The following is a 25,314-nucleotide window of genomic DNA, read 5'->3' as shown; positions in this document are numbered from 1 at the left end:
GTTTATAAACGGAAATAACTAAAACTCCATTGTAGCTAACGATTCGCTTATCTCGCAGTCGTACGAAAGGCCGAATTTAAATGTCTTATTGGGCATTTTTCAATAATATACGAATTTCATCTCCGCCTTAAAAATATTTTTCACCAAAAAAGCGATTCACACTGAACACCATGAAAATAGTAATCTAAAGGGCTGTTCAAACGATACAACTTTTAAAGGCCAATTAATTTAGCCACGAAATTTATCAAACTAATTGTCACACTTTTGGTTGGACCAACACGGAACTCTTTTATTGGGTGTACAATTTGTTTGAGATATACAACTATTTGAAATTAAGCTATCCCGTAACCTCATTGACCTCGGAACTCTGAAAACTTTGACCCGTCGTCTGCAGACTATCTCGAAATAAAAATAAAATCGGATTTGGGCAGTGCTATTTATCGCAAAAAAAGTATGACAGATTTAAAAAAGCTGATTACCTTATGGGAGATGGCAACGAGTCTTTCCGGTACATATCGACAAACGCAGCCAATTTTGCCGAACCAAGTTACTTATTTACAGCCCCTTTCTCTCATAATTTTGATGAAATATTCGTCTGCTACAAATTCTGAATTCAGCGCTTTTATAGCTCATTGAAATTATCTTTTGGGGGTTCAGTTTGCCTTTTGGCAGTTCTAAAAAATTCTTATTTAAACCCCTGGACTAAACCTAAATTCTAAATTTAATCCAGGGAACGGTAAAAATACAAACAATCCCATTGAAGGTACCCAAATTGTGAGTTCCCTCTTGCGAACAATTGTCGTACTATCGCTACTCACTAAAATTGGATATAAACCGATTTTAGTGGAAAGGTGTGAACAGATTAGGGTGACCAATTAATTGGTACATCTGATATGAACAACTAATTTGGCACCAATAAGATATCATAGTCTGTTTCGCCTATTTCTGTCGATAAATGTATACACGCGCGTAAAGATACTTCTGAATCTCCTCACAACTTGTTTAAATTTCAGTATTGGCTTATTGAAAATTTTACAATTTTTTAAAGTAACAAAATGTAACGCTAAGTTATTGCGAAATCTGAATGAAAACTTTCATCCCTTACACTGATCTCTTTATTTTAAGTACTTTGGTATACAGTACGTTGAAAAAAATCCATAAATATAACACTGTTTACTTCGATAGAAGAGTTACGGGTGTCCAGAATGTCTAGCGCGAAATCCTCATTTTACCCTTTGGCTCAAACTAAAAAACCACAATAGTTTGTACTATTTTCACACGCTGACTATTTCAGTTAACCCGAAAATGCGTAGCTTGAACTCGTAAAATACCCCGAGCATGGCGTATATTATTTCGAAACTGAGAGGCACGACTAGCGAAACTGTGTTAGTGAAAGGGATTTTCGTGTACCCACCGTGAACCCATATATTTCAAACTATTCGCCGAAATACGCCACTTTTTACGACTTAAAAGTCCGAAAACGGGCAATTTATGTCCGACAATGTTTACCACAACATCGTTCTTATTCCAAATCGCTTCATCAGCGTGGTGTATCAAAGGGCATAAACTAGAAGTTTAAAAAATATGACCAAGATTTTAAAAACAAAAACGTGAATTCTGGCGTAGTGCCTGCCTTAATCGTCGTCTCACGTTTCGAGGCGTGAAATATCTTCATCACTAATTAATGCTAGATTTCAAGGGCGTTTTTTTAGGCTACTTCTCGCTGCGGGGGAGGGTCGCCCGGGGGCCGCTTAACGTGTCAAAAATGTCTTAAGAATGTTCTCTCGAGGCGGAATCTCTGAGAGGGACGCCTGTTATTGCGTTGAACGTATCAAAGGGGTTCTGGAATTGAAGATTCACCGAAATATCGTGATTTAGGGATTAAAATATTACGCCAAATGCGTATGAAATTCGAATTGAATTAATTTGACCTCTGTATGATTTGCACAGAGCGCCAAAGTTACCTGACACGCGAACGTTAACCTAATGCATTTTGAAAAGACGAAGTCACGTTAAAGGTTCTGTTGATCGATTTCTAGTGCTTTTCCGTGATATATTTAAGGGTTTTAAAAATGTGAGAAATATAATGCAATATTGCGTTGCTATCGTGGTACAAACCACCAAAATATTTCAAAATATTTAAGTATATAATAATAATAATATTGAAATAATAAAATATTGCGTAGGAGGGTGGCGGCAAGCCCTTCAGGCGTGAGCCTAGAAAGGAGAAACCGAAGTTTCGATGGAAAACCCATGGCTAGCAAAATGCAAACTCAACGCGGAAGAAGTGGTCTCAAGTTTTCACTCATTGCAACGAGCTAATCACTCCGCCACCCAACTTTATTATTCATATTTAACATTGAAATTCGTATTAAAATCGAATTTGCTATTCTCAATTTCCAATTCTTCATAACTACGTTGTAACCAAGTTCCAGTATGGGGGAACAAATTTGGTCCAAATAAAGTTATTTGATTATAAAATAAATACAGTGAAAATGGCGATAAAATCCACCGAGCCCCGAAACATTTGGATTGTGGTAATAAGGACGTTACAAAAGCTGAGTTCAAGAATCGAAGGGGAAAATTGTTTCGATACAAGTTTTTCTTCTTCAAAAACGAAGCGAAACTGACATTGGAGAGGTAAATACCGTTACGTGGCAACGGTGGGAAGCGTTTGTCGGAATTCAATAAAATAAACAAACAACGATTATATCAATTCGCGCAAAAGGAGAATCTACAATACTTTGACCTCGAGTTAATTTTGGGTCTCAACGTGCCACAGCCGGAACGAACTCCGGAAATAAGAAACCGTATCACTTATCACGGGCAGCGCCGAAAAAACCGGCCAAGAAACGAACAAATTTGAAAATGAAACGGCGCCATTCGAGAGCGGAGCGACAAAAGCTTTTTTGGAGCGACTCAACTGCATTATGAAACGCGATAGTCCGTGGCCGAAAGTTAAAAGTTGTCATTTATTTTATAACTGTATTACGCTGGAATCGTTGTTTATTTTTTAGAGCTACCAATCACGCCTTTTTCACTCTAGCCATGAAATGACCCTTGTCATTTTCCCTACCGCAAACGCGGAAAGGTCAATATTCTCCTTAAACGTATTTGCATTACAACGACGCCGTTTTTTTTGGTATTTTGTATTGTTATTTATTACTATAGATTTATAAGAATAGCTTACGTTCTTTATCCCTTATAAATAAATTCTTATTATTGATAAAATTTTAAATGGGGTATTAGTTAAAAACAAACGATATTCGAATTTACCAAACAGTTCTTTTTTAATATAATTTAGACAAATTTATGGAACACTCATAAATTTAAGAGGATTTAATAAATCAAGTAGCGATATATTTCCTTATTATTAAGTTTTATAGCGCGTACTTTTCAAGGAGAAAATGAATAAACCGGTAATGCCGCGTACATTTTTTCCCAAAAATCCGCTCAATCTTTTTAACACGAACTTTACGATATCCACCGCAAACTTCCCAGAAAATAATTATCCCAAATGAACTCTTTTAAGCTGGACGGCCGTTTGCATTTGGTCACGTATCCGTCCTGCCTTCCACGGGCCTTTCGCTCCGTTCGAAGAAAATGTCTTTTGGAAGTCGGAACGGATACGTTAAGAAGTTTAAGTCGGAGCCTATCTTTCGAAAACCGACACGAATATAGATTACGTTGAAAAAATCCACGAGTTTACCAGACTAAAATTGCGACTCTTTAACCCATTCGGCCAACGCGCTGCGAGTTGTCGAAGTCCGAGCGGTTAAGAAGAGGCGACTTTCGTCTAGCTGAGCAGTTGGAGATGGTATCCGAACGAAACGCTTGGTAATAACTGAATTATGTAAAAGCACGAACAACATGCCTCTCGGGATGTCAGGTCTCCGGTTTCGGTAACTCACCCGACGCCAACGCCACGTTGAGTTCAAAACCGGTAAAATAAAAGCTCCGGAGAAAAAGTGTATCGAGATCTGACGCGAAAAAAAGAGGGAAATCATGTAGTGACCCCAACGGTTCCCCTTCCATCTCAGCGTTGGTCGGGTCAACCGACAACAGAAACGAAATTTTGACGTTTAAAAAATGCCTGGCCACGATGGGTCCGAGAACGGAATAGGAAATCGACAAAATGTTCGCCTTCTCCGACGAGGACGCGATCGGAATATTTTGTCCGTGGCAGCAACGCGTATTTCCTCTAATTGAATACATCCGCACGCCCGCTAAATTACAGGCACGAGAAAACTGGTTTAACCCTTTCTCGGGCCGGCTTACATCAATCCATTTTGTCGCGTGCCCGAGAATTTCTTATTCTTCTCATCTTCTGGTTTTTAAAAACAATTCCTCGACGTTTAGGAACGTTCTACAAAGGGCGCGCGAAACGGTCACGGTCGTAGTTGTCAATCACGAGATTTACACCGTTTCGCGGTCCTGAGAATTGAGTTTGATGTAAAAATAATAACTCGAAATACGGCCAATAATGGTTGTAAGAATATATAGCTAGGTATCGTTTGGTCCGTGGCGTTACTAACGCGACAAGCACGATATGCGGTTTTTGACCCTAGGATAGTCGTCTCGGATGTGCAATTTTCAATTTTGGTCGCTTATTCGAAAAGTTATTTAACAAAGGCGAGGGCTTGGCTAGTTTTCTACTTTTAGTTCGATCTCCCAGCATTGTCAAAGGAAATACTTTATTTCATTTATTTCAAAAATTTACACTTTTTGAAAATTGTTTCCGATATTTGGTTATTGGATCCAACAACTTCTTTTTAATAAGATAAAAGTTTATATTTGTTTCCTAACTTAAGCTAATGCGTGAACAATGCTAGATTTTGGATTGCCAGTAAAAACGTTATCGTTAACAATCTATAAGTGTATATATAACGAATATTTTTAATTTTTTCTGAATTGAAATATCTTTTAAGTTACTTACCATGTTTCAATATTTTGAATAATTGAAATTCTTTGACCTTTGAATTAATATAACACCAAAAGATGAAACGAATATATATTTTTTAACGTTTGAAATATATTTTACGTTACTTACCACATTTCAATATTTTGAATTAATATAATCAAACAAGAAAATAACTATAAAATTTTTAAATTTGATGAACCCGATAATGTAGTTCAGCGATTGTACCATAGATAGACACAAAGTGATTTTCGAACATTCAACGTACGATCGAGATTCATAACCTGATTATCCCAACTCTATCGAATATTTTTTAGGGTAGGCTTGTAGATATTTAAAAACAATTAATGGATGTAAAAATATAATTTTCCCACCCTTATTTATCCGCCAGAAACGCCTCTATTCACGATTACCTTGAACCTAAATACAGCGGTAATTCTGGAGTAAAATAAAATTTCACGGTTTGTTATGTACATTTCTTAAAAGAGACGAGTTTGAATAGAATCTTCCTATTAATGAAGACGTAATTCTTACGTAAACATCGTAAATTCAACGCAACATAATCCGTTTTGGTGGAAAGAGGTCTCACGAAAAACGCCAATCCATTCTTCGCTTATTCGGGCTGTGGAAGGATAGGTTTTTGACTTTCACTTTCTTCAATCGGAGTAAAAAAGTCCTCATACTCAATTTAGCCGAATAATAATCGTAATAACTTTCGAATAATTCACAAAGTGGTGAAACTCGCTATTGGAGGCGGCGTGCGGGGCTAGAGATGGATCAGCTGAAAAATAGTAATCATAAAGAAGAACCAAAATATCAGATCCTTCAAAATGATTCCCAACTATAAGACGTACAATACCCCAACATTTTACAATGAATGTTAAAAAAATTAACGAGTATAAAAAAGGGTTGCCAATAAAAAGCCATTTCTAGTTTTGGAATAACCGTCAATAGAAAAGGGAAAGTACTAAAATGATCACGTACGTGAAAGGTTGCAATTTTATCTTCTCTTCCGATATTAAACGCTTTGGCTATTGTCTTGTCATTTCAGAGGCTAAGCATACACGCGTTCTAAAAGGAACTTCGGAACTACTAAGTTAGCTTACGAAAACTTTGGAAACCTATAAGATCTTGTACAAAAATTGCTTAACTTAAAAAATTCTACTTCAGAATTCGAATATAGAAACCTAAATTTGGATCCAACTTCTTTTGGAGCAAATAATTTTGATAAAATCGGAATAAAGTCGAATTTTATACGTTGGAATTGGATCCAATATTACACTGTTTGGATTGAAATTGGATCTGTCCAATTTCGGAAATAATTTTGAAATCAAATTGATCCACCATTTTTGCCACGAACGATTTCCAAAAATATATCGTAACTTTATGCGCGATAAAAATCGGTTAAAGATTAGATTGTAAAATCAAAATGATTTTAAAAATAAATAAAGTTTTCATTAATTGTAAAATATATAATCTTTAAATACTTTAGTATTTACAATCTCATCTTTAAAGATCACAACAGATGGTAAAAGAATCATACGAAAAAAAAGTTGGTAAAAAATCGTAAAATTACTAAAAACTGTTATTTAGATACGCTACGCTTAATATGAAAGAAACGCGAGCAATCTAATCTGTCAATGAGCAAATGTGTCAGTCCGTGAGAATGGCGGGACCTTTTGCTCCAGAGCTGCAAATAGGGAAAAGGACGCGAGAAGACGCCGAATGATGAAGAGGTGGTCTTTTATATTGATCTTACTCAATCTGTTTTGCCAGAGACGAATTACTACAAACCAAAGCGTACTTACAAAGTGGTCACGCTTGAGACCCCAGTAGATCTCGAAATCATCTACTACGAGAGTACACTTTTTTCTCCTTTCTACATTTCGCGTCAAATTCGAGCAGACGCCGTGGAAAAAAACAATATAATGAAAAATGGATTCGATAGGATCGTGCGTGATGTTACTCGCCCCCCCCTCATCCCCCCCCCCATCATCCGTGATTCGCGCCGGTCAGAAGTAGCGACCCGTGAAGATTTATCCATTTCCCAAAGCTTTTACCAATAAAATCATTTTGGACTGGAAAAAATATATTAGCTAAGACGTACGCTTGTCTGCAGAAGGAATTGGCAGATATTACACCCGTTTTTTTTGTACCCCGCCGAATGTCAAACAACGGAGGTGGATTACGAGAGGTTTAAGTAGAGTTTAGCCTCTCGGGCCAACAACTTCTTATACATACGTTATATATATTTATATATATATATATATTTATATATATATATATATATATATATATATCGATATATATATATATATATATATCGATAATGTCGTATTCGCACGACACGTCAAGAAAAGTGTTTGCTCTCCCTCCCCTCATATTCAAACCCCCTCCTAAGTTTTTCCTCAATTTTTTGTCTAGGGAAACCGAATGCTCGCGCATTGTGTAAGGGAAACCAATTATTGGTTTTCTCGCGGTAAACGAAGCGATTCGAGGATAAAACGGAAACTTCGCACCTGTCATGTCTAAATTGCCAATTACCGACGACGTTTTAATTGTTTCTGGTTCGAAAGCGCGTTCTTCTTTGTTTCCATTTAAATATAACGACGATAATTAGGGAAACCGAGCTTTGTTTCCAAACGCGGATGAAAATATCTTCCTACCGTTTGAGATAGCGCGCGTGCGTGTTTCGCGTTTCTTTTTCAAATTATTTGGATTTACGTAGTTTGATATTTCCTGCCATTATTAAGAAAGTTATCGAGAGTAACAAATTGGGATACGCGTCTTTCGCAACACGCACGCCGACCTTTTGTTCAATTATTAAAGGGATAAAATTGATTTAAAGGAGTGAAAGTTTAATTGAATTTATAACGAAATTATTTTACCCCGTCGCGTGTAGGAAATAGGGCTACTATTAATTTCTTTTTGAGATCTCGCAATTCCAGCGAATAAGAACTCGGCTTTACAATTGCAGTTGTTGAAGCATATGATACCACCCTAGGAGCTAAAAATTAAAACCTTTTTTTTGTAAGGAAGAGGTATACAAATTTAATAACCGCGTTTGTAATTTTTTGAGATAATTGAGAGACGCAGCACGTGGGTTCCGAAATTTGGTTCAATTTAAGAATTTTTTATTTTTAAATGAAAAACTAAAATTTTAGAGTTGAAAATAATTCCATGGAGATAGCCATTTGTACCTCGACCCTGTGAATCTCAATTTAGTACCCAAAACAAGCCCATATCCCGAGCCCACTTCAAGTATTCGTCCAAATTAAAAATTTTCAAACAATGTTCGTTAAATTACGTAAGAAAATATGACCGGTAATTTCGGTATAACACTCCGAAGAAAAGCAACGCACCACCCGCGTGAACCAAAAACAAGAAGTTGAAAGCATAGATATAAGAAATGTATATAAAGGTCTAGATAAAATATTTCAAAGGGAGTGAATACGGAGGTGACAGCTAGCAGAAACGCCTAATTTCTGCAGGCTATCCTTATAAGACGCTATCTATCGGTAAGAAAGCTCGTGCTATCGTCGCGAGAGCCATTGTCTCCTGCTTAAAAATTATACTAAAAGTCACCAACAGATGGTGTCTAAAGACTACGGCCTGCGGAAAGGTCAAGCACTTAGTACTAAAATGCTAAGAGAGCTCGCGCTCTTGGTAACGTGCCTTCCTCGGTGTCTGCTAGGTGTCAATTCCGTATTTTATGTTAGGCTTAGACGCCCCGAAATTTATCTAGACCTTTATATACATTTCTTATATCTATGGTTGAAAGAAACAAAATACTTAAAAGGCTAATCAATCTAGCCAAATGTAAGCCGGAGATACATCAGCGTGATAAAATCAGATACGTTGCGCGAGTTTTAATTTACTCTACCCGTTGAATATTAAATTTATCAGGAATAAAAATCGCGGAGAAAACAAAAACCCGTAATCAAATGTAAACGGATACCACGTCCACCGAATTCTGGGCAAAAATAATTGAAACCAAATAGCTTTTAACGGGAAGAGAATCGAGAGAATGGCCAGAGCTATAGCGGAGAGCTGGTGGCTATAATTACGCGTTTCAATCTTAACACTACAAGGGTGGCAATCTATCACGTCTAAAGTACGTAGCCGGCGAACAATGAGATAAACTGATACGAAATAATAGTCGCCATTTTTGGCACCTCGCGGGAACAAATTTCCGAGCTGAGAGCGTCGGCAGGCGGTATACATACACGCTTCAATGGAGACTCATTCCGAGAGCGTCTCCTTCGCGTAGCGGAAAATTACCATCAAATCGTTTTTCTTCAAAAACGGATCGAAACGATGCTAAAAAAAACTATATACGAAATCGCCCGCAGCTCGGGGTAATCCAAAATAAAATGACTTTAAATTCGAGAATGAGAAAATGAATTTCAGCGGAACGTGTCATCTAAGAAGAGTGGAAAGGCATTCGTGCGTTGAACTTTTCGCAAAACTCGCTCTGATCGGACAGAATGAATTCGGCGATTTATTCACTTTTAGCACGATTCATCCTCGAAATAACGGGACCTTTCTGGGTGCTACGCCAGTTTTTGGAAAGTCACCGGTGACCAGGTTCCTCACGTGGGCAGAGATTTGCCTCCCTCTCTCTCTCTCTCTCTCTCTCTCTCTCTCTCTCTCTCTCTCTCTCTCTCTCTCTCTTACGAAGCGATAAAATATTCTTCAGATTTGATGGCAGCCATAAAAGACTTTTACTGTAATGCGACATTGATTAGGAGCCAGTTTATTCGAGATTAGGATTAAAGTTACAAGGTCAAAAACAAGGGGAATATATAATATCTACGTGGAATTAACAGTATCTATATACTATTCGGGTGACGCGAATAATCCCAGATAAAGGTGATTCGGTTATTGGGTTTATTTCGGATTAGCAGTTGTGACCTACACCGCGCTGGCCGGAGCCGACTAGAATTACGAGTCTACGCCGGTACTATAAACTCGATATCTTTACGGCTAGTATTTTTATTTAAAATATTATATAGGCTAGTACAAGTTACCGAGATAATGTTATCCACAAGTCTGAAATGCGGAAAATGCGTTCTTGAACTTTCAATAAGTTCAATTTCAAAGTTGAATTTTATATCTAATACAGAAACGAATGAAAAGAATATTCTTATTTTATTTATTTCATTTTATTATTTCAAAAGTAAAATTCGTGATATTGTATAAAAATATACTACTTTTGCCAATACAAAATTAAGTTAAAAATGTGTACATTAAGATAAACGTTATAGATAATTTAAACGATTATTTCGCTAAATTTTACATATTTATTTAACCAAAAAACGTATTTACAAATCTTTCAGACCGATTTGTAAATATGAATTGGTCTACTTTTCAATAAATGCGTACATTTTAAAGAAGTATTTTTTATTATATTGAAAATCATAGCTGTGTTAAGCCTTAAGATAAACTTTAAGTTTACTGCCAACAGTTTCTTTGATTTAAATTAAAAATAATGACAGTTCTAATTGGCATAGTAAAAACCATGAAATCTAATTGTTAGAAGTGTATATTAGTATTTAAATAGAACTTCAATTTAATTACAACATCAAAACTACATAATTTTTTCCCTATTTCAAATAAAATGACTTTACATACTATACAAAAAGTGCCTGCTAATTTGTGGAATTATATTTCAATTAATACGTATTAAACATAAATCGAACAGGATCTAGTATTTGGGGTACTATGTTCGGTGCCACAATAGCGTCACTATTTCGAATTAAATCATTCATTCATTTTAATATAAACAATGAAATAATTCGCGAGACCCAACCCAGATTACTGCATGCGCATCATTATAGGAAGACGTCTGACGTTGAATATTAACGTTAAAATATACGTAAACTTACGGGGGACCCTTCGTCAAAGAAATCCGTTACGCTTGATCGGGCCAAAACAGCGCCAAATAAAAATTGCAATGTAGGAAATCTCCGTTGGGATTTCTATAGGTCGAACAATAGACTTCTCTCGTAAAAACACGTACCGTTTCCTATTTTAGCATTTTATAGTCCCAAAACTGAGAAGAATTCTAATCTTTCGCGGTGTTAAAGGGAGCGTGAAGTCCCCGGAAAATTTGAATCGGCGCTGACCTTGACTACGAGGGTCTCTAGTGACGACAAACAAAGCTTATTATTCTTTGGTCCTAAATATTATTGCTTCGGGGGATTTTCAAACAGAGGTGTAATGAAGTCAACTGGCCCGTAACTGGCGAAATTACCCCTTTCAAAACTCACTTTCCAAATTTAGCGGAGAAATTTTCGCGCTAAAAGGACGTGGCCGTCTTCAAATCTGAACACTTTTGTTCGTAATTAACGTTGAAAGTAAATGTGACCGTTTATAAATTGTTGTTTTTTCTTAACTTGCGCGCTCGCGGATTGATATTAAGAAATTAACCCGTTGGAGGTAAAAAGGTCTTAAGTTGAAATTCGTTTTCGGGAAATCGTGCTCTCCTAGAAATTGAAGGGCACCTAGCCTTGAAATTGTGTTTTTTTTTAATTGATAAAGCGTACTATATTGGCGTGAACGAGAAAGAACGCGCGGTTGGATCTTCCGATTAGGACATCGTGAATCGCGTTCAATACGAATGCACGCGGAAGAAAGCGAATGAAGACGAAATTAGGATGGCGACCCCACCCATCCTCTGAGGCCACAATGTACCCAGTGGCGCCGCTAGAGCCACCCGAAACATTTCTGAAGCGCCACCTAAAATTTCCAAAAAGCCCCTCATTTACGGGAAGAAACCTTGTTTCGCCAACTCTATTGATTTTTCTGATTCACTTGGCAAAAAGTTTATTTTTTTTTGGAAAAAATGCTTCCTAAAAAAAGGACACCAAAAACTCCATTTTGCCAAGTCGGCCATTTTATCAACTTTCAAAACCATTTTTTGGCGTTTCCACCCCCCATCTACTTAAATGGTAAGCCCCTGACCAGGGCTTATGACACCGAATGTACCTGGCTTGAGTGGTAAAAGTTTATTAAGTATTGTTTTTGAAAAGGAATAATAAAATAAGTTTGTTCAAATTAGCAGCGACAGTCTAAGTTTTATTTAATTTATAAATAAAATATAATTATTTAACGATATTAAGGTGTTCGTTTAGCTAAACTGAAAGTATTGCAATATCGCGACATACGCCATACGTTTCGTTAGCTAATTTGAGGTTATGTAGATACCTTGCCTAGCTGATTATGAAAGGGGCTCCACCGGATATATCCATGTCAAAAACTATAGTAAATTACGTTTCCAGTACTCTCATTTTAGACACTACTTGAATGTACACGAACGTAGTGTGGTAGGGATGTCATTAATTCAATTTATCCTTTCGCAATTACGGAAATCGAAGTTGGCCCATACCCAGTCATTTCCGACAGTAAAAAGGGCCCTTAACCGCAAAATTACACACCGATGAAAAACCCACCGGGGATAAAAATGATTTCGCGGCACAATGAAAGATCGAGCGCGTGATTCGGAATTTATCCACATACAAATACAGAAGAGATTGAGAAAGAGAGATAGATTTGTAATTTTCTTAAAATACATTACGTCGAACTTCGAAAAACTATTATAGATCGTAGAGGTGCGTCCGAGAAGGGCAATTTACGCAATCACGCGGGAGCAGACTCGATTCGTGGCGCCTCGAACAAAGGGGCAGGCTAATCATCTATTACGTGATGCCGCGCGTGTAATGGCGAATTCTCGGCGAGGGTCAAAGGTCACTCGTCCCGCCATTATTTCATTCTTCAACCCTCGGGAGGAGGGGGAAATGGTCGAGCGGCCAGGTTGAATAATCGACTCTAATTTGCCAAAAATCGAACCAAGTGCCACTTAATTCTTCCTCTCTGACTGTTTCATATAAGTAATTCAGTTTCTGGAGGCCGGTGTTACGAGGAACTCAGAATTATACCAGAAATGAGCCAAGCATGACGATGAATTAATTTAGACTTAATTCTTGAAATACCTTCAAAGGTTACCCCCCCCCCCCTCTACCCTCCTCACCGAAAAATTCAATTGTTTTTTTCCGGAATTTTCCGTTGATTACGGTAACGTTACCGGTATCGTACATTGGGAAGAATGCTCTCACGGTGCTTGATTTTGAGTTCTTCCGACTACGTTGTCGAGTTGAACATTGTTTCGCTAAAATTTCGATAAAAAAATTAAAAACTTGATGGGTTTTTATAATTTTTATATTTTTATGATGTATTCGAAATATTATCACGATAAATTTATGATAATTATCAGATTTTACGTGTCCAAAACACATAAAATATAAAATTCCCCGATTTTAACTTCGAATTTTTAAATATTTTGTCAATATTTATTTCAAAAACTTTCTAACTTATCTAAAATCATTTTATTTCAAGTATAAATTGAAAACAACCGGTATAACATAATAAACTAATCAAACTAAATCGTATTGTACTATATCATACTAAATATAGTTCAAACTAAATTTGAGGAAGATTAGTCAAATTTACTACAATAAAAAGTAGGTTTCCATTTAACGTAATTTTGTTATCATTGTACGAAAATGGTCGAATAAATAAAACTGAAATGCAGAGGAAAAATAGTCGAATTTACTATAATAGAGAAATAGTTTCCAGTTAACGTAATCTGGTAATCATTATATACGAAAATCGTCGAACAAATAGAACTGAAACGTCGAGGCAAGACATTTTTTAAGTTTAGTAAATGTAAATGACAGTCTACGAATGTTCTTTTTTTGCCATCGTCTCCTTTGTTTAAAAACTCTCAAATTATCATAACAAGGAAATTCCGCTGTTTTTATTTCGACAAAGCTTAAAAAAACCCAGCTGACTGTCTTGTCTCTCGGGATAATGGAAGAAGTTGCCGATGTTTGACTTTTTCGTGAAAAAGAAGATAAATTCGTTCGATAACGAGAGGGAGTCGATTCGGAAGAAAACGCTTCCCGTTCTTGCTTATCTGATCAAAAACACCCGGACATTAATTCGCCGTTATATATTCTAAAAATATCCCATTTTATCCTCTCCACTTGTCAGACTAACTGATTCGACTGTCGAAAGACCAGTCAACCACTCGATAAAACGTAAGGAAAGGTAATTCGGTAATAACCGGCTATTGCTATCCTCCCTAACCGACATCGCATTGTCTGTCAATTCAATTTTCAACGTCCCGCAATTTCATTCGAATACAATCATTTCGTCAGCGAAAAATTGGACGTACGCACGAAAAATTCAAATTATCAAGTTTTATATATTTCTTTTTACAAGATGAAGTTTTAACAATGTTTTGTTATTATTGCAAAACTTACGCCACAGTTATGGAAAATATAGTTATTTTCTACAAAACATCCCATAATGAAATAATTTTACGTTTAAAACATTATCTAATACGATAATTTAAAATGGTATTACTCAATGCATTCAAACTCAATTAAATTAGGTGAAAATTAATAATATACCGACTTATAATTTACATAAAGGCCAGACGTTTTATATAAAACAATACATATTTAAATGCGCATGATGATCGGAACGCGGCGTAAAGGTATTTTTAGAGACCCGATTCAATATGCAAATTGACAACGCTTAAGAATGCAACATTAACCCCGTTGTACTTTTCCGTTAGAATACCATTTCCGGGGTTGAAAAGAATTGATTTTCAAAATGTTAATGATCCAGATGAGCGAAAAAAAACCAGTTAAAGTAAACACCATTGTTTTTAGAGGTTACGTAAAAAAACCTAGAATAAACAGAAGACTGAATCTAACTCTAATCGTTCAATGCAAATTCCAAACGCAACCACGTACCTAAACCAAAGTTTTCGAGACGTTCGGATGGGAGTATACGTTTCGGAGTCGCGAAGTTTCCCAAATCTAAGAGAATAAAAATTCGTTGAAAGAAGTAAACGATATAAATAGACTATGACAGTATTTTGGGAAATGCAGGTAAACCGCGAAATATACGGGTTTGGTGTCTCATTATTTGCCAAAAGAAGAATTAACTCCTCCCGAACCTAACCTTGAAGAAGCGACGAAGCCGGCCGGTGTTTCGAAGCTTGCCGCGCGTATGGGAATCAGTTTTTTTTAAAGTACATACTCTCCGATTTAGGAAAGAAACGCGAAAAGCGTAAACCATTTTAACGTTGTCGTATATGTAAATATCAGCGAACCCTTTTTATTTATTTTTTTTTGCCATGACTGGTGGTCTATGATTTTGGGAAAAAAGGAGGTTAGCGCGGGAACCCGTCCGTTTGGTAAATACGATGAAAAGGCCGAAAGGCGAAATTTGTTTCAGTCAAAGTGTTTTAATCGTAAATCATCCTCCATTTGCCGGAATTTACCTACACCGCCAAAGCGAGAAAGAAAGGTTTGGAGAAATTACACTTCATTTATTTACATTCAAATTATCGCCATTTGAACGTTCCTTTCGCTTTTTCGGAAGAATTTACCAAATTGCGGCTAAAATTCTTTGAATATTTTTGCCCTGGGAACCGCGAATTACATACACTCCTTTAAATTTTGAAGAAAAGGAGAAACTTTGACCCTTTGAAAATATTTAAATCGTCGAAGATTTATAGCATTTATTTGAAGTATTCGAAACGAATTTTTCCAACACGAATATTCAACATTATTATTTTGTGTTGCCTAATTCTAATTAAATAATTAAATAAATTTTTTTATTAATTAAAACACCGTAAATATGAAAAATATTCGTTAATTTAAACGTAAAATACGCGTTGACTGGAGATAAATACGCTCACATTAGTCAAAATCGTCATTGCGATAAAGCTGTCAAAATTGTTCTTTCAGCGCGTATATCCTTATTGCAATCAAGATACGTCAGGCGAAAATAGGAAGCGGAACCAATCGATAAATATAAACACCAAGTTCATATACGAGATAAACTACAAGACGCGCTATTTTATTTTTCGGCGAGACATCGATATACGGTACAAGAATGAAGAGAAATTCATCCAGAGGTCAAGTTGGTCAAGTATGAAGCTATACGTCGAGTCCAATCTATATTTACCGTCTCGATGGGTCTTTGACGTGTAGAGAAACCGAGTCATTTTTCAGGGGTGGAGTTGGAAAGGGGAGGGGGGAATCCGCTAGACATTATCGTTACATTATGTAAGTCATCCGTGAAATTCTCCTAACGAGAATCTTCCGAAAGAACAGATTTTTCGTTTCTTCAACGTTTCTTCCTCATATTCAACTTTCGGCCTTCGCGAAGTTTTGAACGCTTTTCCTTTTTGCGATTTTGCTTGAGAGAAAAAGTTCTCTCTCTCACTTCGTTCCAATCTTCCCGTTTCGTAATTTCGTTTGCCAAAAGAGTGTATGATCATGGAGCGTAGTGCGCGAAAGTGAGCGCTTCTACATTAATTCATTATATCACTTTAAAAGGTTTTCTTTGCCAAGGTAAGACTCATTACGTTTCTTATTCAATTGTTTTCTTTGTCATTTTACGATTATATTTTACAATCTAAGAAATTTATTTTTGACTGTATTCTAAAGTATATTTATTTTCATCGTGAGAAATTATTTCTTATGTTTACGTTTAAGCGGATATACGGAAAAATGATTCACGGTGTGTTCGCTCTTGGGAATATCGTTTTCTTAAAAATACAAGCTGGTAATTAAATTGATAAAAATTATGAGGGTAATTGATTTAAATATATATAGAAATTTAAAAGATATTAATGTTCTAGGCAGGATTTTGAATCTGTTCCATTGCGCCGAATCCCATTCGACCCAACCCAATCCCATTCGACCGAAAAAGCCGCACTTGGGCTGATTTAGGATTCGGTTTTATCCTTTTCAGCATCTGTCAGAACAGCATGCAGTGTTACCTAACCTAACCTAAAATATATTAAAACGCTTCCATAAAAAATCAAAATGAGTAGAAAGAAAAACTTTTTTTTTGCGGTCGCTCAATTGTAATATTGCGTCGGTCGATTAGAATAATACAAAACCCGCCTTTGGGCTAATTTCATCAAAAACATTGGCGGAATTCGGTCGAATGGGATTCGGCGCAATGGGAAGATACCGGATTTTTTGGTTTTAATCACTACCTATTACTTTAAAACGAATTAAGATATGTCCCTGTAGGATAACGTTATAGAGACATATTTGAAAACAATGAAACGTCGTGTCGAAGAGCGCAATCATGGCGTCGAAAAATTCTTACCACGAATGTACGCTAAATTATATATAGTTATAAAAACTTCAGGGTCTGGGATGACACTAAATTAAAGTTTGTTTTCGGGCGAGCACTCGTAAAGGAGGAAACACTTTCCATAATTTCAAGGCTAAGTTACTTCGGCACAATTTTACAAGCGCGAAGGGCCATTGTTTTCCGGTCATTATAAAGAGTTACCGCGGAGGACGAAAGGTCAAACCAGAAGTCTTCGAAATGACACCGCGCGCGAGCGACTAGTCCTTTTTCAAAGGCCAAATACGGTCGATTGAAAGCCGTTAATCCTCAAAGCGGACAAAAAAATGAAGGAACAAATGAAGACCGTAAAATCAAAAACAACGCGTGTTCGGTGTCTATTCAATCACAAAAAAGAGAGAGCTAGATAAGCGTGAAATTGCCGCGAATGTTTCGTGAGCTCCGAAAATCATATTGAATTTACGAAATGAACATCGCTTTAAAACGTATAGTTACATCACGAATTTTTTTCGGTTATGGTTATAAATAATGGTAATTCCCTGACGTAATTTCTCTAAATACTTCATTTGGCAAAGGATTGAATATACCGTATATACTTGGATTACTCGTGATTTCAAATATTGCATTTATTTTGAAATTGACAGGAAATGCAATTTTCCATTTTCAACCTCTCTATTGATATCTTCCGAAGTGAGTTTCGCAATGAAAATGTAAAATCTATACCGAGATAAAAAAGTGGTTGACCCTTAATATCCGATACTCTCAAATACTCGGTTTTCAATATCTTTACGGAAAAAATTAACTCTTTTAAAATAAATGGAATGGGAGCTACTCTTTGCGCGACTCGTTACTAACTCCTTTCCTTTTGCAGATTTTAAATAATTTAACTATATCCTAATAATAAAAAATAAATGGGTAAAACAATTAATTTTTAACAAAATATAAAATATTTTACTCCCGCAACGACAAAACGTATATTTTTTAAAAGCGCTTTCAAAACCTTTCAGCTAAGGCTCGAGTTACAATGAATGATTTATAAATAAACATTTCCGTTATCCCCCTTTTTATCCGTGACCTTACATAAGAGAGGGGCAAAATTGCGGTAAAAAGTATATCTACCTATACATCGGAATAAAGGGCGACCTTTATTACGTTAGAATCTTTGGAAGAAACGGCTTAACCCCAATTTGGCTGGCCTTAAAACTTTCCCCGACATCCTAGAAGAAATATTTTTAATTGGCAAAAAGATTTGAAAGACGAACGAAGCGTCATCCTTGAACCGCGTGCTCTACGCAATCTGAACCTTCGCGCGCAGTTGGCGCAGTCTAATGGACACTTTCTCTTTCAATTACAGCGTCGCGTGGAAGCAGCGACTGATTGTTGCAGGATGGATGCGAGGACGTGTTTAGCCTATTCGCATCTCGTTGTTTTCACAATAGGATTCGCCACCACGGTAAGCTCATTCTGTTCTTGCTTTTTAATTAGCCAGACTTTCAAACGTAATTAAAAGAAAACCTATGAATGAATTTTTATTTGCCAAATTCATTTTCGAGCAAGAAGGCGCAAAACTCATAGGCTTATTTCGGTACTACACTATTTAAAAGTTAATTTAGAGTTCGGTACTATACTATTTAAAAGTTAATTTAGAGTTCGGTACTATACTATTTAAAAGTTAATTTAGAGTTCGGTACTACACTATTTAAAAGTTAATTTAGAATTCGGTACTACACAATTTAAAAGTTAATTTAGAGTTCGGTACTACACTATTTAAAAGTTAATTTAGAGTTCGGTACTATACTATTTAAAAGTTAATTTAGAGTTCGGTACTACACTATTTAAAAGTTAATTTAGAATTCGGTACTACACAATTTAAAAGTTAATTTAGAGTTCGGTACTACACTATTTAAAAGTTAATTTAGAGTTCGGTACTATACTATTTAAAAGTTAATTTAGAGTTCGGTACTACACTATTTAAAAGTTAATTTAGAGTTCGGTACTACACTATTTAAAAGTTAATTTAGAGTTCGGTACTACACTATTTAAAAGTTAATTTAGAGTTCGGTACTACACTATTTAAAAGTTAATTTAGAGTTCGGTACTACACTATTTAAAAGTTAATTTAGAGTTCGGTACTACACTATTTAAAAGTTAATTTAGAGTTCGGTACTACACTATTTAAAAGTTAATTTAGAGTTCGGTACTACACTATTTAAAAGTTAATTTAGAGTTAGTTTATTAGTTTTTAACTATTTGTTTAAAGCTATATATTTTATTGATTCGTAAACTGAAGAGAAGCTCTTAACTTTTGTAATTATTGAATTTGTGATATTTTTATTGTTAGGAAACTGTTTATTGATTTTGTCTGAAATTATTTTAAGTAAATTCGATTTAATACTTCATTTCAAACTGAAGAAATATCTTGTCAATCACGAAATATTCTTTGGAATTAAAATAGTTAATTTTGAAAACTCTTACAGTTACTTTAGTAAATGGAATGCAATTTTATATCAGTTTAGAAATATATTTCAGATAAAAAAATATAAATATATTTATAAATAAGACATTTAAAATAAGAAATATATTTATAAATAAGACAGTTAAAATAATAAATAATTTTTAAATAACGCAGTTAAAATAATAAATAATTTTTAAATAACGCAGTTAAAATAATAAATAATTTTTAAATAACGCAGTTAAAATAATAAATAATTTTTAAATAACGCAGTTAAAATAATAAATAATTTTTAAATAACGCAGTTAAAATAATAAATAATTTTTAAATAACGCAGTTAAAATAAGAAATAATTTATAAATAACGCAGTTAAAATAAGAAATAATTTTTAAATAACGCAGTTAAAATAATAAATAATTTTTAAATAACGCAGTTAAAATAATAAATAATTTTTAAATAAGGCAGTTAAAATAATAAATAATTTTTAAATAAGGCAGTTAAAATAATAACTAATTTTTAAATAACGCAGTTAAAATAATAAATAATTTTTAAATAACGCAGTTAAAATAATAAATAATTTTTAAATAACGCAGTTAAAGTAATAAATAATTTTTAAATAACGCAGTTAAAATAATAAATAATTTTTAAATAAGGCAGTTAAAATAATAAATTTTTTTTAAATAACGCAGTTAAAATAATAAATAATTTTTAAATAAGGCAGTTAAAATAATAAATAATTTTTAAATAAGGCAGTTAAAATAAGAAATAATTTTTAAATAAGACAGTTAAAATAATAAATAATTTTTAAATAAGGCAGTTAAAATAATAAATAATTTTTAAATAAGGCAGTTAAAATAATAAATAATTTTTAAATAACGCAGTTAAAATAATAAATAATTTTTAAATAAGGCAGTTAAAATAATAAATAATTTTTAAATAAGGCAGTTAAAATAAGAAATAATTTTTAAATAAGGTAGTTAAAATAATAAATAATTTTTAAATAAGGCAGTTAAATTAATAAATAATTTTTAAATAAGGCAGTTAAAATAATAAATAAGTTTTAAATAAGGTAGTTAAAATAATAAATAATTTTTAAATAAGGCAGTTAAAATAATAAATAATTTTTAAATAAGGCAGTTAAAATAAGAAATAATTTTTAAATAAGGCAGTTAAATTAATAAATAATTTTTAAATAAGGTAGTTAAAATAATAAATAATTTTTAAATAAGGCAGTTAAAATAAAAAATAATTTATAAATACCCATAATCAAGTTTAACGTTTTGTTAATAAGTGCAGTTTAAAATTAAATTTGAAAGAAAAAATATTGGTTCTTTAAAAATAAAGTATAGCCACCCAGAATATGGTTTGTTTATCGGAATTACGAAAAGCAGACGGTATCAGTAATAATGAAAATGAAACACCAGGAAGTGCAACAATTAACTGGCATAAAGAACGAAATACACTCCCAACAGGAAAATGTTTTTCAATACTCCGGCGAAAACCATGAAAGAAACTCTATTCATTGATATGCTAAAGAAGCGATCTTTTTGTTACAAGCACTCGCAATAAGTAAAAGGCGAGACTCGCGAGGGTTATCGGCGAAACTGGTCTCCCAAATCTGATGCTCGTATACCTCCGCGGTTGAAATCGAAACATCTACCAGCGAAAAGGGGCGTTCTTCACCGCTGTAATCTTCCTAAATGCATTATGAAATTATTATCCATCAGAAGAACATCTACGTTATTAGAAACCATACCAGATTCTCTCTCTCGTGAAGAATGATTTCGATGCCTCGCAGGGCTCACTTTCAAATGCACGTGCCATTTCTAATATTGGCCTTCGGGGGTAGCTTTCACAATCGACTCTAACCCCGCCGCCGGGAACAAAACATATTTTTAGATAAAAGCATTTGAACGTTTTTCAATTATCAAGTCATTGCCATTATCTTAGTATTTATATTTCATGAAAAATGTCTTATTATACTGAATAGTTATGAGAAATTTATAAAATTTAAATTAAGATAAAATATTGATATATTTTATAATTTATTATTATTACTTCATTAAATATTGAAATATTTTATAATTTATTATTATTACTTCATTATATATTGAAATATTATATAATTTATTATTATTACTTCATTAAATATTTAAATATTCTATAATTTATTATTATTACTTCATTAAATATTTAAAGATTTTATAATTTATTATTATTACTTCATTAAATATTTAATATTTTATAATTTATTATTATTACTTCATTAAATATTTAATATGTTATAATTTATTATTATTACTCCATTAAATATTTAATATTTTATAATTTATTATTATTACTTCATTAAATATTTAATATTTTATAATTTATTATTATTATTTTATTAAATATTAAATATTTTATTTTTTATAATTTATTATTATTATTTTTTATTATTAAATATGCTATTATTATTATTTTTTATTATTAAATATGCTATTATTATTATTTTATTATTAAATATTTTATAATTTATTAACAGGATAAATGTTCTAAGGCGCAATGGAGTGACTACGAACGTTACTTACCCTGCCACCTGTGGTGTACCGCAGGGTTCTATGCTGGGTCCATTGATCTTTATCATTTATATTTATGACCTACAGTTCAAACTTTTTAACTCCAACATTTATCAGTTCGCTGACGATGATAAGGTATGTCGGACCATTCATAATTTGGCGGATTGTCAGCTACTACAACAAGATCTAAACATAATTTCCAAATGGTGTCCGGCCAAATCTGTAGTTATATCATTTAGTAGAAAAACATCTTATATAAATAAGGTACACTTATAAAATAAATGATGACATCATTAATAGAAAAAGTAGCGTACGTGACCTAGGTGTAATTTTAGATCAGGGCCTTTATTTCAAAGAGCATATTCAAAAAACCGTAAGCGTTATCCTTAAAATTAGCAAAAATTTAAATCCTAGTCGGCATTTCATATTATTATATCAAAGCTTAATTCCATCGAGAGCTATGTACGGATCAATTACTTGGGGTGGCTGTAGTGAATACCTTTTAAATAACATTGAAAGTATTAAAAAAAAATTATTGATAATTTCTATTTCTATTTCCTAAAACAAAAATGTCGTTAAAATTACCAAAATATTCTCAAAGACATTGGTTTAACTACGCTTTATAAATCGCGAGAGAGATCAGAACTTATATTTTTGTATAAACTACTTCAAAATTACTTACCATGTTCCAATATTTTATCAGAAATCAATATATGTGTACCTAACTATAACACTAGAAATTATACGATGTTTAAAACGAATATTAGCGAATTACACCCATTAAATCGGATACTAAAAACTGCCAATAAATTTGGTCAGGTAATTGATTTTTTCGATTGCAAATTGAAAGATTTGAGAAATTTGTAAATGTTCTTCAATTTTGTTTTCCTTAACTGAATTCGACTTTGTATCGTTAATTTACTCATATTCCAAGGAAAATATTTCTTTACATATACCAAATTGTTTAATTAAGAGAGTACTCCATGTATTGTATTACTTTATAACTTTCTGAATACATTTTTGTAGTGTGTGTATCAACTTGCTGATACAATTGTATTGTTTTGGTACACATTAAACCCCGTTTCATTTCATTTCATAATTTTATTATTAAATATTTTATAATTTATTATTAAATATTTTATAATTTATTATTAAATATTTTATAATTTATTATTAAATATTTTATAATTTATTATTCAATATTTTATGATTTTTTATTAAATATTTTATAATTTATTATTAAATATTTAATAATTTATTATTAAATATTTTATAATTTATTATTATTATTTTATTATTAAATATTTTATAATTTATTATTATTATTATTTTATTATTAAATATTTTATAATTTATTATTATTATTTTATTATTAAATATTTTATAATTTATTATTTTATTATTATATATTTTATAATTTATTATTATTATTTTATTATTAAATATTTTAGAATTTATTATTATTATTTTATTATTAAATATTTTATAATTTATTATTATTATTATTTTATTATTAAATATTTTATAATTTATTATTATTATTATTTTATTATTAAATATTTTATAATTTATTATTATTATTATTTTATTATTAAATATTTTATAATTTATTATTATTTTATTATTAAATATTTTATTATTTATTTTTATTATTTTATTATTAAATATTTTATTATTTATTTTATTATTTTATTATTAAATATTTTATTATTTATTTTTATTATTTTATTTTTTGAATATTTTATTATTTAATTTTATTATTTTATTATTTTATTTTATTATTTTATTATTAAATATTTTATTATTTTGTCGCTGTAATAGCTAAATTTGAACCCGCACGGTTTCCTCTACCAAATCATTTTTTCGAAGGGGTGACCTAGGAAAACACAGGTTTCAAGTATATAAAAGTTAAAGTAGATGGAGAAGTCTACCTAAGAGATATGTTATTATCTAGGAAATCACTTTCCGAAATGTTAACTAAACGAACGTATTTTGGTTCGCTCACGATCGTATCATTTGATAATATTATCCAAGGTAGCTAGCTGTAAAAATATTTCTATTTTAGGAGATTCGAATTGAAATTCATAATTTTTGCATTTTTCAATAAAAAAGTCTTAGAAGCATATTTCACACTCTATTAACGATCTATTGATTTCTTGTCCTTTTCAAGTAAACGGAAGTGTTCCGTTATTCCGTCGATAATAAGCGTTTTTCTAAAGGATTTTTTTCAAAATTCAAGACTGTACCTTTTATTGGCGTTATTTGAAAATATCGCAAGTGGAAGCGAGAATTCTTCAGAAAAACTTTCGCGTTAAAGTTTATTTTCGTGACCGTTAATCAAAATTGGGTTAGTACCCTTATTTGGCCTTACCGCTACGAATACTTCGCAATTACAGTTTCAAATTATTATAAAATTATTTGCATTATTTCTAGTCGTACCTCTTCCCTAACATTAAGAACGAAATAATCTTCTAATATATCAGAAATAATGTATTTATTGGAAGAAAAGTTCTTTATTTATACTTACAAAAAATAATTGAGTTGAAAAATGTAGATTTCAGGGAACTAATCAAGCTTATGTGATTTTTTACAAGAAAGGAGGATGATAAGGAACTAAAATTCATAGACATTCTCCCTAAATAAACCAGGGTGGCGGAGTGGTTAGCACTTTCGCCTCGCAGCAAGAGGAGCCGGGTTCGATCTAAGCTTGTGGTACTGAGTGAGAACTCGGAACTACTCCCTCCGCGTTGAGTTTGCAAGTTGAAATTTTAGATTTATTAATGTATCCAAGTTTCATCAATGATCCTGCTTTATCAAAAACATATTGGGGCAGACTGCAAGTTCTCCCCCCACTGGTTTATGGGGGTTTCCCCCGTGTTCTTAGGTTTCCCCTTCACATAGAAACTTGTAGAGGTCGACTGTAATAGTAAGTGTAGGGAGCTGGTGGCTCGCGTGCTGTGAAGGGCTTTCCCCCACCCTCCTACGCATTGTAACCCGACCACCTTAATTAATGGCTTTAAAAGACGCTTGATGACTTAGGCCTAAAGAGGTGCCTTGGGTATTAGCCTAGCTGATTATTATTTATTATTTAATAGTATGAAACCTCGATTACATAACGACATTAAAACTTTCAAAATACTTTCGTAAGTTAAAGCGAAAGTCATATCTGCTGAAAATAATTTAGTATGACCCTTCAT

General features: G+C 32.9%; 1 protein-coding gene across 3 annotated transcripts in view; it reads left to right on the top strand.

Annotated features, from left to right (window-relative positions):
- The window catches only part of LOC149947487 (uncharacterized), a 47,498-nt gene that overhangs the window by 2,185 nt on the left and 19,999 nt on the right, over nt 1-25,314 (top strand). For 2 of the 3 annotated variants that reach the window (XR_016480332.1, XM_090171855.1), the window contains exon 2: nt 18,462-18,560. Coding sequence is in view for 2 of the 3 variants with exons in the window: in XM_090171855.1 (XP_090027981.1) it covers nt 18,495-18,560 (66 nt within the window). In the remaining variant the exon portion in view is untranslated. Of the gene's footprint in view, nt 1-14,730; nt 15,000-18,461; nt 18,561-25,314 lie in introns of those variants that run through there. The other variant, XM_090171856.1, reaches the window with a different exon arrangement.

The sequence above is a fragment of the Leiobunum rupestre genome, chromosome 4, assembly GCF_980474605.1.
Source record: "Leiobunum rupestre chromosome 4, qqLeiRupe1.1.hap1, whole genome shotgun sequence".
Taxonomy (NCBI): Eukaryota; Metazoa; Arthropoda; class Arachnida; order Opiliones; family Sclerosomatidae; genus Leiobunum; species Leiobunum rupestre.
The sequence above is the reverse complement of the archived record's forward strand: the minus strand, read 5'-3'. Positions and strand labels throughout refer to the sequence as shown.